Source organism: Poecilia latipinna, unplaced genomic scaffold, assembly GCF_001443285.1.
Source record: "Poecilia latipinna isolate Pla-1442-1.1 unplaced genomic scaffold, P_latipinna-1.0 Scaffold1234, whole genome shotgun sequence".
In the NCBI taxonomy this organism is placed as follows: Eukaryota; Metazoa; Chordata; class Actinopteri; order Cyprinodontiformes; family Poeciliidae; genus Poecilia; species Poecilia latipinna.
The window spans coordinates 157,957-176,777 of NW_015113850.1; the positions used below are offsets into that span (position 1 = coordinate 157,957).

At 39.3% G+C, this 18,821-nt stretch overlaps 1 protein-coding gene across 1 annotated transcript in view; it reads right to left on the bottom strand.

Moving 5' to 3' along the window:
* LOC106960836 (transmembrane protein 132D) overlaps window positions 1-18,821 on the bottom strand; it is a 38,119-nt gene that overhangs the window by 7,271 nt on the left and 12,027 nt on the right. Inside the window, exons 3-4 of the mRNA XM_015054182.1 lie at window positions 9,543-9,680; window positions 1,356-1,548 (exon numbers count right to left, since the gene is read on the bottom strand). Of these exons, the coding sequence (XP_014909668.1) occupies window positions 1,356-1,548; window positions 9,543-9,680 (331 nt within the window). The remainder of the gene's footprint in view (window positions 1-1,355; window positions 1,549-9,542; window positions 9,681-18,821) is intronic.

Here is an 18,821-nt window from a genome sequence, read left to right on the forward strand (position 1 = left end):
AAGGCTAACGGCAGCGGTGGTGATGGCTAGCTCACTGACGTCGAAGCGCTGAAGTCATAAAAAGGCCATTGTCCCTGTGGGAAGTCAAGGATGGAGCAGAGCTGAGGGGAGGAGAAAGGAGGTAATGTCCAGGTCAACACATAGTTGACAGGGTGACGAGAGATGAAGCCTGATTTCTCTGCTCAAATTGTGCAGCATGTTCATTCTTAGCTTGACACCTATCTGTGTATAAGTTTATGTACTAACATCTACTTCTAAAAATACACTGAGTGGATAAAGAGGAGACATTTGGTCAAATGTACCTGCTTCATTTAGTTCTACAGTCCTGTCCTGTTCCTTACAGACCCATTTACTCTTTTTAACTTGGCCTTCAGCAAAACCCTCATATGTGCCAGAAATAAAACTTAAATAATAGAATAATATTTGTAGGAAGTGCTACGAAAACGGCAAGCCTCTTTAAATTATCTATTAAATCAAAATTAAGGACACAGTTTTATGTGTTTTTTATGTATGAAAATAAGGATATGCGTCCCTGGACTCCAGAACTTGTTTAAATGAGACTGAAATATGCAATGTGAGCTTTCTCACCCCCATCTCTGTGCTAAAGGGTCTGTCAGAAAAAGTTTTACCATCGCTTTTTTATTTTCTTTTGAAGACTGGAACAGAAGCTGATGTTTCTTTGAGCCAAATAGAAAATCTCATGTTTAGCCCTCAGCCTGTGATCACACTCTGCTCAACTATGAACTATGTCATTCGCAAATCAGGATACATCTGAACTAAAGCAAAGAAAATATATGTTCTCCGTATTTTTATGAATTACTCTAAAACTCATGTTATTGGCCTCAAACTGTTTGTTTGGTACAATTTTCATGACCCAAGTGACAAATAACCAAGATTCAGTATTGCTATTCAAACAGCTGTAATGTTTAGTGACAGGGGATTATATCATGGATTAATTATAGAGGTAGTGTAGCATGATAAAGAGGCCTGAGGCACCGAAATAGCAGCATATGAAGCAGCTGTTAAGGATCAGAGAATGACCATATATTGCACGGCAGAACAGAGCGGAACAACACAGAAGAGAGGCATCAGCTAGCTGACAGTCAGCGACGCAAGGTCACAGTCTGCTGAAAATAGAAGCCATTTCCTAAACAAAAACCCAAGCACATTCAGACTTATGCATATGCATGCCAGACAGGAACGGATCACAGCAAAGTGCATTTCATGATATTTTTATGCGCCGATGCTCAAACGCAGTCGAAGCGTTGGCGGTTAGCGGAGGGGCTGCTGTCTGTAACGTTGACGCCGGCTCTCGTAATGATCAGGGGTGACACGGAAGCTGTCATCTCACTCACCATCACAAGAGGAGCGAGGCCAACAAAGTCTCTCTGAGTTGTGTAAATCCTCATGGCTCCTTCGGTCTTGGCGACGGTTTTGGACGCAGATGGCAGCTCTAGCTTCCATACGATCACCTGGCTGTCAATGGGACTGCTCAGTTCCTCAACCTCAAAGTCCATCTGAAGCACCTCCAGCAGACTGCTTTCAAGTCTGGATGAGAAAAAAAAAAGTTGGAAAGAGCATATAAACGCAATGTTTAAACAGACATACTGCACAAATATAAAAATAAAAAGAATACAGACACATTCTTTTGAAATTCAGGATTTAATTAGTGATGTTACATGACATAAAACTTTACATGAACTCGTTCCCGGATCCCAACATTTGGTAGCTCCCTATAAGGAAAAAAAACATCTTTGGTTTCATAAAGTTGAAGTAAGGACTAAAAATGACTTAAAGTTTACTTTATCATCCAGGAGTTTTAAAATCAAATAAGATAAATTAGGCATTTGTGTAGAACTAGTCGAGGTTATTCCACAAATGGACTCCAGGGTCATATATAAGCAGATCTCTGGACACATTGATAGCTTTTTAAAAGTAAGAGCAATAGATTTGTCCACAGACAAAGTGATCGTTGCCAGACAGAGAAATACATCTCAGAAAATCAAGCTACGCGTTCCAGTAAGCCTCGTTTGTCAAATGAATAGATTAAAAAAATAACAACCTGTATGGTGTGTTCATAAAGTGTATACAGACCTTCACTCTTTCCACGTTTTATAGTACAGCCTTATTACTAATTGTATTCAATTAATCAAATGTTTTTATTAGTCAGACGTAACATTCTAGACTAAGAAATTAACTACACCGTTTCATTAGCTGTAGTCATTTTAATTAACAGAACGAAAGGTTTGAAATCATCACTCCATGTGTAATATATATATATATATATATATATATATATATATATATATATATATATATATATATATATATATATATATATATATATATATATATATGAGGATGAAAGAGAGACCACCCGCGGAGGGTGAGATGGGAATTTTTTATGTATCTCTCTTGACTGACGCACTGATGACTCTTGACAGACGGTTGTTCAGTGGATCGCTCAAGACCGACATTGATCTTTTGACTTAAAACAATCAATCTTTTAACAGACGAAGTGATGAATCTCTTGACTGACCAAGCAGTAGGTCTCTCCCCAGGCAGTCACTGGATCACTTGATCAACAGAGTGACCGATTTCTTGACTGACAGAGCAGTAGATTACTTGACAGAGTAACACATTTCTCAAACTATAACAGGCAGACTGATAGCTCTCTCAAATTAAACTGCAACAAATCTTTCAACCAACGCATGTCTCAAGTAACAGAGTGATAGATCTCCTGACCAATGAAGCGGTGGATCTCCTGACCAGCATATTATTCTGTCTGACAGAGTAACAAAGTGAGAGAGAGGGATCTTAACCAACAAAGTAATAGATCCCTCTCTTGACAGAGTGATGGAGCTCTTGGCTGACGGGGATTGATAGCTAAACCATCCGAGTGCTGGAGTGCTCACCCCAAATCTTTTGACAGACGGCAACTGATATCTCACCAGACAGAGGAACAGATCCCTGGACAGGCAGAGCTACATAATTCTTTGTGTAGCAAGTTATAGATCTCTGGGCAGACGAAATGATAGATCTCATGACTGACAAAGGATCAGATCTCTCGACTGGCAGACAACATTATCAAAAGAAAGAGAAATGGATGCCTTTGCTGACACTCCAATAGATCTTTTGACAGATTGCTCTCTCAAGCAACACAGGAATAGCTCTCTCATCAGACGTAGCTACAGATCTTTCAACAGAAAAAGTGATCGGTTTCTCAACAGACAGAGGGAGGGAACTCTTGATTCCCAATGAGGTAAATCTCCAAATGGCTGGTGTGACAGACTGTATCACAGACAAATGGATCTCTTGCCAGATAGATCAACAGATCTCTTGACCAACACAAAGTGAGATGTTTCCACTGCCAGGGCTATAGCCTCTTCACAAGCAGACATTTGTATGGATCTCTCATTAATGGAGTGATTGACCTCTTCACAGACAGGGAGCAGATCCCTTGCACAACAAATAAGCAATCGCTACACAAAGAGCGAGAAAGTATTCAACTGCTAAACTGACAGCAGGCGTGATATCAAACATTTTGTAAAAAGCAAGAAGTAGGATTTCAAATATAAAAAGGTTTCTTAAGCTGACAATATATTTGAGTTCATCCATACTTAGTGTATTATTTGTCAGTCCATCTTTGATAGGTAAGCATAATGCAATCTTCATGCAATGTCATGAACTGGAACAGCAAAAAAATATTAAAAATGCTTTTTTTTTGTATTGTCACAAATACAATAAGGGGTTTAAAGAATCTCATACTGTTTTTAGAGTAAATCTGTTGATTGTAGAAAATCCAGTTTCTGTATAACCGCTTCAAGTATTTTAGATTTTAAACTAGAGATGTCTCAAAATTCAATCAAAGGGGGTGAAACATTGCTTTAGCTTAGTGCCAAATAGCAGTTTGGGAATCAGATGCAAATTTGTTTAAACTCCACATGAAAGTAAAAAGTAAGCAATAAATAACTTCAGGGTGGAGATCTCCCACTTTGTGTTGTGTTAAACTATGTTGGTCATATCAAAAACAGCCTACTGGAGGTTAAAACTTTTACTGGACTATTTCAGACTGTGAGATGGCATGCATTGTAAATGTCAATGCAGTTTTATTTTTTTAACCATTCTGAAATACTTTAGCATCTTTTATTGAGATTATTGTGCTAATGATGTATCAAATTTAACCAAGCTTGGAAAAAAAAAATAATTATCAACCTGTTTCATTGTCCGTTTAAAAAAAAAAAAATCATTTTGGTTTTTGAAAGTCCATCCCTAAATCTAACGTACTTTATCTTTCAAATAATTGTGTACTCTTCAAAAGACCAGTTTCTGTTTCAACCAGACTTCAAGCAATATCTGGCAACAAATTCATAGTGACATGTTATGAATTTTGCCCCATGAAAGAACACATTTCTATGTGTGATCTGAGGAACTGAGACAAGACATGGCCTGGCCTATTTTTCAGCACTGAGGAGGATTCTGCAACTTGAGGCTTTTTTAGAAAAACATAAAAAAAAGATTTTTTTTTTTTATTATTTGCAGATATCATTTCACTGGGAGTGTCTGCAAGTGTTACATATGAATGGGATATGAGGTGTTCTAAGGACAGTGGCATTCTGCATGGTTGGCAAAAGGCATTGACCTCTGTAAGTTATAGTGGCCTTTTCCTTATGCCAGCTGGAGCAGGGTGCTCTGCTACTTTGCATTTCTTTTTTTTTTTCTGCCATGTCCCCCGGTTTGTAGTTTAGCTTTTATTCCTTGGCGTGTCATTGAACAACAGAGAAGATTTATTGGTGGGGCAAAACAAAATAAGCATGCACATAACATCATGGACTTTATCAGACTCTCCACAGTGTGCACAAGTTATAAATCAGTGTCAGAGTTGTGCAGACTCACTAAGCTTCTTTTTTTTTTTTTTTACTGTATAACTAGGGGCTGCATCACAGCCGCGCTGTGCTGCTGGCTCGACAGCGACGTGGAATTACAAATCATATGCATGAATCCTTTATTATTAAATTCCAACCTTAAAAAACAAAGCATGCTAAAGGATTTTCCTTATTAAGGACAAAAGAAAGATTTAGTATAATTTAATCATTGTAACATATTGCTCAGAGACCTGAGATTAAAAGATAGTAATCGCATTCTGGTCAAGTATTACAAGAAGATATGCTTGGCTCACATCAGCAGGCAGAGCACATCCCCTTAAGTCTGCATTAGCACAGATATCCATATGATAGGCAGTGTTGCCATGCTACACGCCCCTGTCATAGTTTGTAAGCTCGCAGAGGAATGATCAACAACCTCATTGGCTATGTTTTTATTGCTCGCAATCTGCCTGCAAGTTTATTAAGATCCAAGCAATGCTCCTTCAATGGAGCACGGAGGGGGGAAAAAACAGCCCCAGTGTTACTGATACAGCAAATACTGTTTGAGCTGACAAAGGCTAGCAAGGCCTAAAGTCGCAGAAATCCCAAAAGAGTTGCGACAGCAGACACCCCTCAGCAGGAGTCCTGTGTACTTTGTCACATTTTTAGAGAGGATTAGCCGTAATGGTGAACGAAATATGTTCACCAACATACAATGTTGTTGTAAACAGTGTCATAATCCACAACAAGTGGGGAAAACAACATAACGAGGTCAAACCAACGTCCGGAGGCTTAACGCCCCGCCTCTGCTTAAAGCAAACAGAGTTGTCAGTTATATAAAAAAAAAACAGAGCTCAGTTAAGCAAACAATAATGATTTAGATCAAAATTCAAGTGTATAAATTTGCTTTATTACCAATGAATTACCTCCGTCCTCCTGTTGTCATTGCTTGGCCCTTAATTGAGCTCCTTGTAAAACTTGGCTGCACACACTTTAGGCTCTTCCTACCCTGGAAGCCATTCAAGAGAGCCTTAGTCATAAAATCTTTTCTTGGAGCGACTCTAAAGGCAGACATAATCTTACTGTTTGAATTTAATCTCAAAGCACCCACTTTGGGGTTCACTTGCAGGCTTGGAAAGCAACACAGATTTATGCGGTGCACAACAACGTGGCTAGGCAGCTGGATGGACAGCAGGTTTGTTATTTGTCACGCCATCAAACCTTGTCAGGTTTGATGGCGTGACAAGTAGTCTTATATTAGTTTATTGGTTCCTAAAAGACAGTAAATATCTTGAGTGTGTGGCTTCATGAAGAGGTCCGAAATGTGTGTGATCCCTGGTTTATGAATGATATTTACTCTCAAATCCTTCAGCAGCTCAGCATGTTTGATGTTCTTTGCTGCAGCCACATTTGAGTCATAGAAAAAAAAAACTATTTCTTTTTTAGATTGGATCAAAACCCTTGCAATCCAGTTTTAGGTGGCCTTTGTGCTGCGTTTTGTTTTGTTGCCCAACATTAGTGAAGCGATCAGCTTTCAATGACCTACTTTATGTTTTCATCTGTAAAACCCCTGCACGGTTACACACCACGTTCAAGCAGCCAACTAGGCTGAATTGTTATCTGCTGAAATCAGCCACGCGTGATCTGATGGCTCATAGCAGGAAGTAATAACTATGCGTCACATAAGGTCAAAGGGGAATCTGACACCTGACATTCCCCTTGCTGAATCATTAGGTTGCTTAGCTAAAAATGTTTGTCCAGTGATCTCAATTCACTAATTCTCTCTGTTACAGAGGCTCATAAACATTGACTTTGACAAACGTTATTGCAATGTACAATTAAAAAAAAATTCTACTTGATCTTGTTTACTGTATGTATATTGAGTAAGAGAGATATTGTATTAAGTAAAAAGCTGATCGGATTCTGTCAGGCAATCTGCATGGCGTCTACTTTTCATGTCATGTGAAACATTTCATCTCCAACTTAAATGTGAAGCTCGGTTTCCACCGCAGAAACAAATCATGTTTCCTCCTCAGAACCTGGAAGATTTTGATCCCAGCTGCGTTTTTGCCTGTACTTGAGTGTGGCGAAAATTGTATATGAGGCTTTCACCCGGCAGTCTCCAGTCCTTGACTCCAGTATATCGCTGTGCTTTGAGATTTATCACTGGTTGTAGTCGCCTCACCCACAACTGTGAACTGTACTCTAGAGCTGGCAAGTCTTCCCTGAATATTGGGTGATATACGCACTGGATGACTCTGGTGTACAAGGCCCTTTTTGGCCCGCTTCCTATTTATTTATGCACTTTTCTTCGGAGAACAGGCATCAGTTGTGCCTTATGCTTAAAGTTCATTCTATGCTCTTTGTGTGAGAACAGAAGAGGAGAAGAAAGCTTTTAGCGTTTCTGCGCTCTCTGTTTTGCAAGCTGAGCTAAAACTGTCCGAACTTGTTTCATCGAACACTTTCGGCAAAATTCTTTAAAAAACCGACAACGGGAAATCCTGTCAACAGTGCCCGTGTTTCAAATCTTAAATTCCCACTGCCTTTACATTTTAAATTATTACTGTCACAGCTACTGTACTTTATTGTCAAATTGTTCACGCTTGATATATTTTTAATGACTTTTACCGCTGTCTACTCGTCTCAGCCACTACGACCAGTGCTGGTGCCTTTCTTGGCCAGGACACTCGAGTGAAAAAAGTCTGGATCTCAATGGGTTTTTATCTGGTTAAATAGAAGTTTAATTAAAAAAATTAAACTTTGTTGTGTTTTGTTACAATATGCCAATAAAAGTGATGTAGGATTGTGAAGATGAAAAAGATTTAAAATGTGTGTTCTAGTATTCAAGCTCTCAGCTTTACACAGAATTTTCTGTGTAACATAAACCAAAGTTATTTGGCTATTTGGAGAGTTTTTACAAAGAACATATCTAAAATATTCAAAAGAAAATGCAGCTTTGGAAATTGAAATACCCAATGTTACTTGACACACTGTTGGCTGGTGTTACTAAAGCAGCCAATCTGGGAGCAATATTTATTTTCCTTTGTGCTGATTGGCTGCAGCCTCTAGAGCAAAGACAAGGACTGTAAATATGAGATTTTGTGGAAGTGTTAAGATGGTTTCCACTGCGCTTGCTAACAATCAAATGAACATCAAACTTCATTTGATGTTTGAACTATTAAAAAGGACAGCTATAATTATTTCCAGATCGGGTCTGAAATATTTGTAATTTTTAACTACTTGCAGACGGCGGTGGTGAGTACCATGTTTTGATGCAATTCCTACCTCCATCTTCACATCAAAAGAAACCCCATTAGAATGAAGTAATGGGTAAAAACAAGAACTTAGTCAGATTGGAGTTTATTCTTTCAAGGTAAAGAATAGTTAGATATATGTCTGGACTTTGACTGGGCCTATCGAGTACGTTAAATGCTGAGTGTACTTTTGTTGTAAACCGTTGAGTTGTAGCTCTGGTTGCATTTAGTGGCTAAAACATGCTGAACACCTCCACCTCAGGCCTCTACAGTATCGAGGAGGTTTTTTTTTTCTTCTTCTTCTTCTTGGGCTGACCTGTATTTACCTCCACTCATTTTCTGACAAGCTTCCCTGTTCCTGCTGAAGGAAAGCAGCCTCACACCATGACGATGAAATCACTGCTTTCTCACTGTAAGGGTGGTGAGTTAAAAGTGATGTGCAGTGTCACTATCTAAGATTTTCAGAGCTTGTTAATATTGTTTTATAGCCTAACTCTTCTCCAAACTTCTCCGCAGCTGAATCTGTGACGTCGGCAGAGACGTGACAGATTCAGAAAAACTATTATTCTTCTTCCACTTTATTGTTATGTGCAATTTTTTGTTGCTCTAGCACAAAAAAAATTCCCAATAAAATGCATCATTTGTGAATGCAAAGGGACAAAATGTTACAGGGCGTCGGTACTTTTAAGGCACTGTACTGTTAACAAGTCATCTAGTTAACCTATAACTTACCTGGGTTAAATTTAGGTGAACAGTGCAAAGCTGCTGACTTAGAAAGGACATCCCAGATAAAGAGAGGGTGTAGCCCTGTTTAATGAGATTAGGTACTCAGAAACCCTGAGAGCCGACTTTGATCCAACTGACCTGCAGATGTTGTTGTAAATAGTTTTAATGTCGCATCGATGCAGCTCACCACACTCCGCAGATTCTTGAAAGTCTTGGGTGGAAGAAAAATAAAATAAAAACAAAACAAACAAAAAAACGAATTTGCTGCATTTTAGGAGTTGGTGATCCCACGCAGCTGGTAAATGTTTCAAAATAAAAACAAGAACAGAGTGGAAGCGGGTAATAAAGATGAGCAGATGAGCAGGTAATGCCCATTTAGGACGGGTTTTACAGGAGAACCTGCAGCCAGTGTCCTTCTGGGACCCGGTGCAGACAGCGGACACCAAACCGACTTGTTCAGTAGGGACGGTTTATATTTACTCCCAAAAAATAAAACGGTTTCACTTCGCAGAACACGAAATACGACGCAGGATATATTTTCTCTGCAGAAGAAACGATGACTCCTTAATAACTAAAATACAACATTTTGAGGGTGAGTAGTTATGATGAGATATTAAAATTTGCAGGTACAAAAACCAGGCACGCATAAAATGTTCTGGCCAAGTCATAGAGTCGTGTTGACTTTTCATCGACTCACCTTTTCCCGGGGATGGGAGCCTTTCTCTGACAAATCACAGCAATGGCTCCATCTGCTCCCATATCCAGCGTGATGTCCCACAGTAAGGAGTTGCTGGGTGTTGCTGTTCGAAAGGTCACACCTTTCTTTACTGATGCTCTGCAGAAAGCCACAAATGAAAAGGTCAAGAATGTGGCCAATAGGAAATGTCTGTATATGTATGCGATATTTCACATCTTGTTTTCCAGACCTCTCAGTGTGCACCGCACAAAACAGTTTTTGCAGGGCATCACAATGGAGTTTTATTTTCAACAAAAGGAGAGCGTTTTTTTTTTTTGTGTGGGTGTGTGTATCTGAAACACATAAAACAACTATCATGTAGCAACTCATATCCAACCCCCCGGTGCCAGTTTCTCCACCTTCAAGTCTGTTCTTTCGCTGTGTGCTTTCATGATTTAAAATACACAGATGGATTGGGAGTTTTCTTGGCTGACTAATTTATAAATTGTGTACATTATGAGGGAGAAAATGCCGTCCCCGTGGGCTTTCCCCGGCATAAGTAGCTTTCAGTAGGTCAAATGTTAATGAGATGCTGTTGTGTAGGAATTGCGAGGGCCAAGAGAGAGACACAAGTTTTTAAAAAAAGAAAAAGAAAACAACAGAACCCTGTACATGTGTTGCCTCTTCCATTTGTGTGTAGGTTTGTTTTTTTTTGGGGGGGGGGGCGGGGGGGGTGTTGTTTTTTCAAATCTCTTGTGGGACCTGCTCACAAACAGCATAAACAGGTTCTGGTAGACAGTTTAGAGAAAAAAAAAAAAGAAGAAAAGTCTAATTCTTTGATTTTCATTCGCATGTAAAGCTGTGTGGTTTATCTCCCAATCTTCAAGATAAACACAAGTGTAGAGCGCATTATGAGTCTCTAAGGGAGCATAATCTGCGATAAGAGCAGCAGCAATCTGAGCGCCGCTCCTGCTGCTGACTTTGGTTTTAGTTTCAGCCAAAAGAAAATGAAATGCAGGTCCCCGGTGAGCCCTGTGGAGGAACGCAACCTTGCACGTATTATTATGCCCGTGATATAAAATAATACCGACCCACTGCATTGAATATTTTGAACATATTTGTGTTTCCTGCGGCGTCGGAGCTCGACTGCACATCTGCCTAAGTGGGAGCTAAACTCGAACATCCGTCGTGGAGCTTCAGCGCCCGCCACGACCCGCTGTCCTAACAGCAGGAAATCAAGATTGGAGGGCGTTCCTTTTTCTCAGTGAATGAATTTGGCTGCTGTAAATTCAAACAGAAGGAGATCTCTAAAGGTTAAAGGTTACAATTAGAAGGGAATAAATGATCTGTGAACATGGCTTCTGTGTAAGCTCATGCCCCCACCCTGCAGGCTGCCCGTTTCCGTCCCACCTGCTTGCTGCAGAAGCTCATTACCCTGATTAATAAGAGTTCACAAAAGGAGGACAAGGCTAACAGGGGAAATCCTCCAGTGTAAAAACAACAAAAAAAAAGAAACTGGATCGCAAATAACAAAAATGTTTGCTGTCTATTACGCACAGCTAAACGCCGCTGCTTAAAAGTCAAAAGGCATTTTAATTGGCATAGCAATAGCATGTTGAACAGCCAATGAAGAAGCTGACCAATCTGAAAAAAATAAAAAGGTTTTAATAGTATCGTCATGACCCTGTTATGAGATCATGTCCAGAAATTTGATTACATTACAAATTATCATCAACGTATCAGTTGTTGTGCTACAGCAAACAGTTTAAGTTTAGGTCCAAAGTTACTAATCTGCCCAATAAACCTTAAAAGACATCAGTCAAAATTGTCCCTTACGGGTAAATTCTTGTCTGAGGGAACCATCCTAATCACAATTAACCCTAATTCTACAATTTACTGCTTTCTGGAGAAGCGGGATGTTTATGGGACTGAATGTCCAAAATGTTATCTCAGCTGGTGGAAGAAGAACCTTTATCAAAAACTTGCATCTTGTTCAGGAGTTTAAAAGTGTCACCGTCAAGAATGTCAATTTCAGGGGAAAAGTTTGGGGGAGAAAAAAGGAAGGAATTGAGAAACTCAAGTTTTCCAAACTACCTGAACGCGTCAGATTCTCAGACCAGATCTGTGACAGTAGAGCAGAACGGGTGTTTGTTCATTTCCTCTAAACCAACTTGTGTTTTTGTTCTTTCATTTGGAGTGCTGTCTGTGTGTTATTTGCTTGGGGGGTGGGTGGATTCTGGATTAATCCTGCACTAAATAAAGTCGAAGAGTAACAGAAGACTGTGTGAGAGGTTTGGAGGAAACCAAAGTTGAATTTCTACAACATGAACCTTTACAGGAAAACAGGGCAGTAGCTATTCCGCTGATGATAGCAAAAAAAAAAAAAAGCACTCATTGAGAGCTAGCACATGGATTTATGTGTATTGCTAATTAACTATAATGAATTATAAATTATCTATTCTTATGTCAAATAAAAACATGCAAGAGATGTGTATTCCTATATTCCTACAAGCAGTAAATCAATTAATTGTATGATAAACTAAAACAAACTCAATAATTTCCATCGATGTGATTTTTTTTTTTTTCTTTTCTTGTTTTTGCTCCCTTCACTAAAACCTGGATGACAAAAGTCTTCGGTCTGGTGATTTGGTCTCAACTCGCCCTTTTCTTTAAAGGACAATTTTCTTTACAACGACTTCATAATCCGTTTTATTTGATGTTTCTGTTATTTTGTTGATTTATATTTGGATATTTAAAATGTCTTCCAGTTCCAAGGTGTTAATTTGAATGTAAAGTTTATTGATGTTTGAGAACGTGTTCTTGCATTATTATGCCATTACAATTACAGTGCTTGATAATGGACTCCAAACAACAATACTAGCGTTTATCGCAATAACTTTTGGGACAATTTATCGTCCAGCAAAATTTGTTATTGTGACAGGCCCATGTGTTCCTCGTGACTCGGACAACACCTCTTTTGAACATGTCAGGTGAAATCTAATCTGATGTAACCTAAATACAACATACAATACTTCTGACATAATTGTTATTTGAGATAAAAAAAAAAGACAAAAGGATAAAAATATGTTATGGTTATTGAGGCTGTTTGTTTAGGGATTAGCCTCATCTGTGCTTCTGGGTCAGCTCACCCTTTCACATAGCCATACCACTAGTTTGCACTCATCCTTTGCTATTTTGTTCCTCATTACTCCCATTTTGCAAAAATTATGTACAAAACGTCATATTTCTATTTGTTAGCCTTGTTATTGGATTCTAATGAAAACTCTGATCAAACCAAAACAACATTGAGCGACTTCCTCCCGGTTTATGTTATTTATTGGATCCGTATAGCCACTTCTCCTCGCAGTAGACTTTGAGAAGATTACAGAGAACATCCTGTGGCAAATATAAGTAATTTTGTGTCATGTTTTTATTTTATTTTTTAACACAGCACCTAGATCTAAGCTGCACCTCTCTGTGTATTCCAACACACATTTTGCCACTCCAAACTCACAAAAAATAATAAAAAGAAAAGAAAAAAACTCTGACTTTCTTAAATCACATTTAACTTGGAACAGAAAATAAAGCCCCAGAAGGAAGGCACAGCTTCAAGGTGCTTCAGAGTCTCTCCGGTTAGTTGCTGAAACCAGTTTCCGTGTGCATCAGTGACTGACAGAGGAAAACAGAAGGGGGTAATTGTTAACAGTCTGAGCGCTCCCAGGAGGCTGTGGAGGCAACAACAGAGGAGGAAAACACACTGTGTGGTTTAGATGAGCAAAGGAGAATAGATGAGGTTTCAGTCCGAGGACCTGCTTGTTCCTGATTTGGTTTCGGTTTAGCAGATAACAAGATGGGAGGTGGCCGGACCCGTTGTTGTTCACAGTAATGGTAATGTAGTGTCAACACAGTGTCCCCTTATAGCTGTGGTTGGGATCAACAGTGAAATGTTGATAGCTTTTTGTGAAGTGCTTAAATTAAAGAACTAAGCACAGAGCGCTTTACTAGATTATTCGAGCTTTTCCACATTTTCTTGAATTCTCTTCATGTCACTTCAGACTTATTTTCTACTTTGTGTCAGTCCATCACAAACAACCTCAATAAAATATTCATGCAATGTGGATGTAATGTGACAAAAGGGGGGTAAGGATCCATTTGCGAGGCACTGCACAAATCTGCTCCAAATCTGTATGCAAGGCTAAGATAATCAGCAGCTTGGTGTCACTTTGTATTAGAGATTAAAAAAAATAATAATAATAACACACCACCCACGATGAATCTAATATGTTTATTGAAAATCTGCAATTTGACTTTTTTTTCTCCCCCTTTACTTTTAAGCTGCTTCGCTCTGTGTTAGTTGAACCAGCGATTTGTAAGCTCTTTTAGATATAATTGCAGTTCTGCTGACTATAGAGAATAATAATTGCAGTGTGAATGTGTGGTTTGCTTCCAATCGGGGAAACCTTAAAACCTTTAATGCACTGCAATCAGCGAGGGAAGAAGGATGGAATATTCACAGTAATAATGAGAAAACGTAACAGGGTGGTTAATCTAGTAATTGCCTCTGAATACGGTGGCCTGCCATGATGGAACACCCCCATGTATTAGGGCCGAGTGGAGCAGGGTGTACTTAATGAAAAGTGGCAGTAACAAGGAGTCTTATCTAAAGTCCCTTTTTTCAAAAAAAAAAAAAAAAAAAAAGGAAAAGGATTCCCCTGCATTTGGAAAAGGTTTTTTTTTTTTGTTTTTTTTTTTGAGTGGTTGGGAACAGAAACCCGCCTCCATGGTCTTAGTGGGCCCAGAGGAAGACAGCAGGCAGGGAGAGGCACCGGGGCAGAGAAGATGGATGGCTGTGGAGACGGATGCTGACAGCGCGTGTGAAAGGCAGCTTTCAGGTGCTGCAACAGCCATCCATCTCACTTTCTGACCAGGTAAGATATGAGTGGCAGGAGTGGCTCAGCTATTACATAATACTCTTTTTATTTTTGTTATTATTATTTTCTATATGCGCTCATGGAATAAACGCTGTCTTGCAAAAATACTTTACATCTCTTGTACTTTTGCCCATTCTATCAGAAACTTCAGTGTATTTTACTGGGAGTATATAGTCAGGTCAAGTCAAGTTTATTTTTATAGCACGTTTCAGCAACAAGGCGGCTCAAAGTGCTTTACACCAAAAGTACGTAATACAGTAACCAATTATGAAACAAGAACGCCATCATCAAACACATATACATCAAATATATTAATCTCTCCTCTGATTATTACCAATCAAATGTAACTCTAAACAGGTGGGGGTTTTAGCCTGGATTTAAATTAGCTCAGTGTTTCAGCATTTTTGTGGTTTTCTAGAAGTTTATGGAGAATAGAAACTGAATGCTGCTTCTCCATGTTTGGTTCTGGGGAAGCAGTGTAGACGAGAACCAGAAGACCTGAGCGTGATAACTCATCAAGCTCACTAGTATTCATTCGGATTGTGGGAAATTAAAGACATTTATCAGGAGAAAGTTGAGCAATATGAAAGATTGACTATGAAATTTTAACTGTCTGCAGACAGTGTGTGTGGAGCTCACAGACTACGCACAAGTACGTGGGAGAAGTGTCATAATTCAAGTAGTTAGAGTTCATCTATCTGTGATTACGGTAATTCTCAGTAAAATGTTAAATAGTATTTTCTCTTTTCCACCAGCTACATGGGCGACACAGCAGACATATATAGCATCTAGCTCTTGGGATGTTTTCTTCAGCAAGCATGGAGAAGCTTCCCATAGCTGCTGGGTAGATAGATGGAGATAAAAACAGGGCAATTCTTGAAGAAAATATGTTGAGAGCTAAAAGATTTGAGATTACACCACCCTAAGCTTCCAGCCAGATCAACAATGCAGTGGTTTAGATCCATGATTGTCAAACTAACTTCTGTTAGAAATAGCAGGTGGAAGCGGCGTATTTCTGGATTTTGAGGTATGTGTTTGTATTTCTCTTAATTTTGTGTCTTCAGATACAAACTGGCAAAATCATTACAAAAGGAAGCTGTACAGTGTTTGTGGGTAAGATTCAATGATATGCCAGGTATTAAAAATGCAAATGTACAGCGTTTTGTTTTTTTGGGGGGTTTTTTCAGGCATACACAACCATTAACATTGATACATGTCAATGCAAGTTATTTTCCAACATATCTGTATCGGCCCGATAAGCAAAACTGGACTGACGTTAATAACCAACATGTATTTTCATCTTGTTGCCATTTAAGTGTTTCAGCAGATGGAGGGGAGTAATCAGGCGGTATTTGTTTGGTCATGTGATGGTGATGAAGCGCAGCAGGATTGTAGAACAGAGAAACAATGTCAGTGGTCTGATTGTTTTGTTGAAAGTGTATATCAGCCAAAATGTCCATGTCAGCCTCCCTAATTCTCCCTCTTTTTTTTTTTTTTTTAGTGTGACGATCATCTTGTGTTATACACAAAGAAGCCATATTGGATTTTGAGGTCAGTGTTTGCAAGAAACCTCTCTGGCTTTATGGGGCTTTCTGTAAATGTTTTTAACTGTAAACCTTAGGCTCTCAAATTTTGGAAAAACAAAATGCATTTTAAAACACGTCATGCAACCTGTGAACTAGCGATCAAAAGATAAGAATGCTTGTTTATTATCACTTAACGCAGCTGAGAAAGTCCAAATCCTGTTGCGTCGCCGTTTTAAGGTGTCTATCAAGACGGCTGCCTGTTTTTTACTATGGATGTATTCGCTGTAAAAAGTCTGAGAACCACTGATTTAGACTGAAGGGTATCTGTGTGTTTGATGGCCGAGTCAAAATCCAAATGAGAACCTGTAGCAGCAGAGTAAAACTACCAGATGCTCTGACCTCTGACCAATCTGATGGACCTCCAGCTGCTCTGCAAAGAACAACGGCAAAAGTGTTCAAAGCACTTGAAGCTGCAGCTGAGTGTGAATATTTTTGATGGTGTGCTAATGACGAGAACTGGAACACAAACGTATACAACCTATCACTTACAAATCCAAACATGTCATGACATTTTGGATTACAGCTCAGCTTTGCCGACAGACTTAACTCTAAAACGAAGTGTTTTCCAGACTGATACGAAACGACGAAATTATTTAAAAATTCCATTAAGCAGAAGCTGGATTATTTCCTTGGTGTAACCTGGACGCCCAAACCCCAATGTATTCCATTATTAATGGCAATATGGAGATGCTCCATAAGGTTTGTAATTGCTTCTTCTACGCTATGATTTTTCCAATCTAACTGTGCAGATAAGTTTCCTACGGGGGCCACAGCACCACCAGCAAAACCCCAATGAAATCGGAAACAGATGCAGTCATTAATTATGCAGGCAAATGTCCAACGTTTAGCCAGTCTGATGGCGAGCCATTGACAACGTGCTCGTCGTTCTCATGGAGTGGAGGGACTTCGAGGGGGGGGGACCTTCATGCCAGCGCTCCTGCCAGATGGCGGGGACGGCGGGGACAGCGGGCCTCAAAATGGATGTAAAACCCCCATTTGTTACACAGATGAAGGATTAGATTTCCAGGTTGAAAGGCTTAGCGGAAACCGTGTCATATAGAGAAAGACGGCTAAATTTAATTTCATGTCTGAACGTTTCCTTAAGATGATTCAATAGGCAAAGAAGAAGGCAAAACAAACCGCTTTGGTTTTACAGTCAATGCCTTTTAACTTCACAAGTAACAAAAAATACTCTAATTTCCACTAAGTAGGGGGAAATGAAAGCGGTACAGTTGCATGAAAAAAAAATGATTTATTCGACAAAAACGAGAAACAGACGCTTTTTTTTTGTTTCTTTTCCCCTCGGTCAACCTTAAATTTAAATATCCCTCGACTCTGGGCATAGAGATCAATAACATGTTAATCATGCTGATGAGAGAGCATTAAGGAGAGCTTAATGGGATACGCAGACAGTGATATAGCACACAGACATCTGTTGAAGTCTGGGTGCACAGAGCTTGTTAATATGCAGATAAGAGGGGCCAGCGTGGCGACGTGTTGCCGCGGAAATGGAACGAGCAGACAGAGCGCACGGTGCTTATAGGAAGATGCAAAACGGAAATTTCTGAGTCTTAGTCACTGAAACCTACAGTGCAGACATGACGGCTTACTAAAAGGATTCCAAGTAATATTGTCAGTCTTCCAACCAAATGCAGAAAGCAGGAGGCTTAGAGGGAACTGAAGAAAATGGAGGGTGGGGGGAGGAAGTGAGGTGGCATCACGGTTATCTGATTTTAATTTGGGTTTCTTTTGGGTGACTAAGTAAATGAGATAAAGCAGCAATGATTAAAAGTGACAGGTTGAAGAGGGCGGGAAATTAACTTTTCATTTTTGGCTTTGTTGCTTCAGCTAAAATAAAGAGACGGGAAGAAAAGAAAACTAGATAATTAAGACAAATAGATGACCTAACCTTTCAAGCTACGTGGGTTTATGTGCTATTATTGAATTTAATGATTCTCCCTGAAAATATTCTTCCAAACTTGAAGAAATGTCAGATGAAACATTTTGACCTTTATGCTTTTTTGCTATGTCTCATTGCATGTGCTCAACTGTTCAAGTCCATGTTCATCTTTTTTTTTTCAAACTGGGAAGAGGATTACTAAATGAAGAAAAAGTCAAAATCTTCAACAAAACGTTGTCAGGGTTTCATTATCAGCGATGTATAGAATGTAAAATGTTGGGCAAAATTCAGATCTCTGCAAAAGTATTTATGCCATTCCGAACTTTTCCGTATTTTGTCACGTCACAGCTAAAGATGTGGGGTATTTCATTGGGATTTTGGGTTACAGACCAACTCAATGTAGTGGATAAAAACAATACGTGATTTCGAGAGTTTTCTTTTTGTTGTTTTTATTCAGACTTGCAACTGCAAGTCATTTGAACTGCAGCTGCAATTTGGTTTCTGCATTTGGTTCGAATCAATACCAGCTTTTGGCATCCATAGACAAAAAATGTTCACAAATGTGGGTTATTACAAAATAACCCACACTCAGGTGGACTGGATGGAAAGTATCTATAAACATCAATTTTAAAATTCTCGATTGGATTTAAGGACTTTGACTGGGACATTTCGACCTCACGTGCAGCCTGCGAGCTTTTGGGTTGATGTCCTGCTAAGATCAACCTCTGCCCCAGCCGCTAGTCCTTTGCACCCTCTAATATGAAATATCCTCCAGAATTGTTTTATATTTAACTTCATCCGTCTTGACATCGGCCTGCTTTTCTTTTCCCTGCTGAAGACAGTCATTTCTAACACCAAGACGCTGCTACTGCCATGTTTCCCT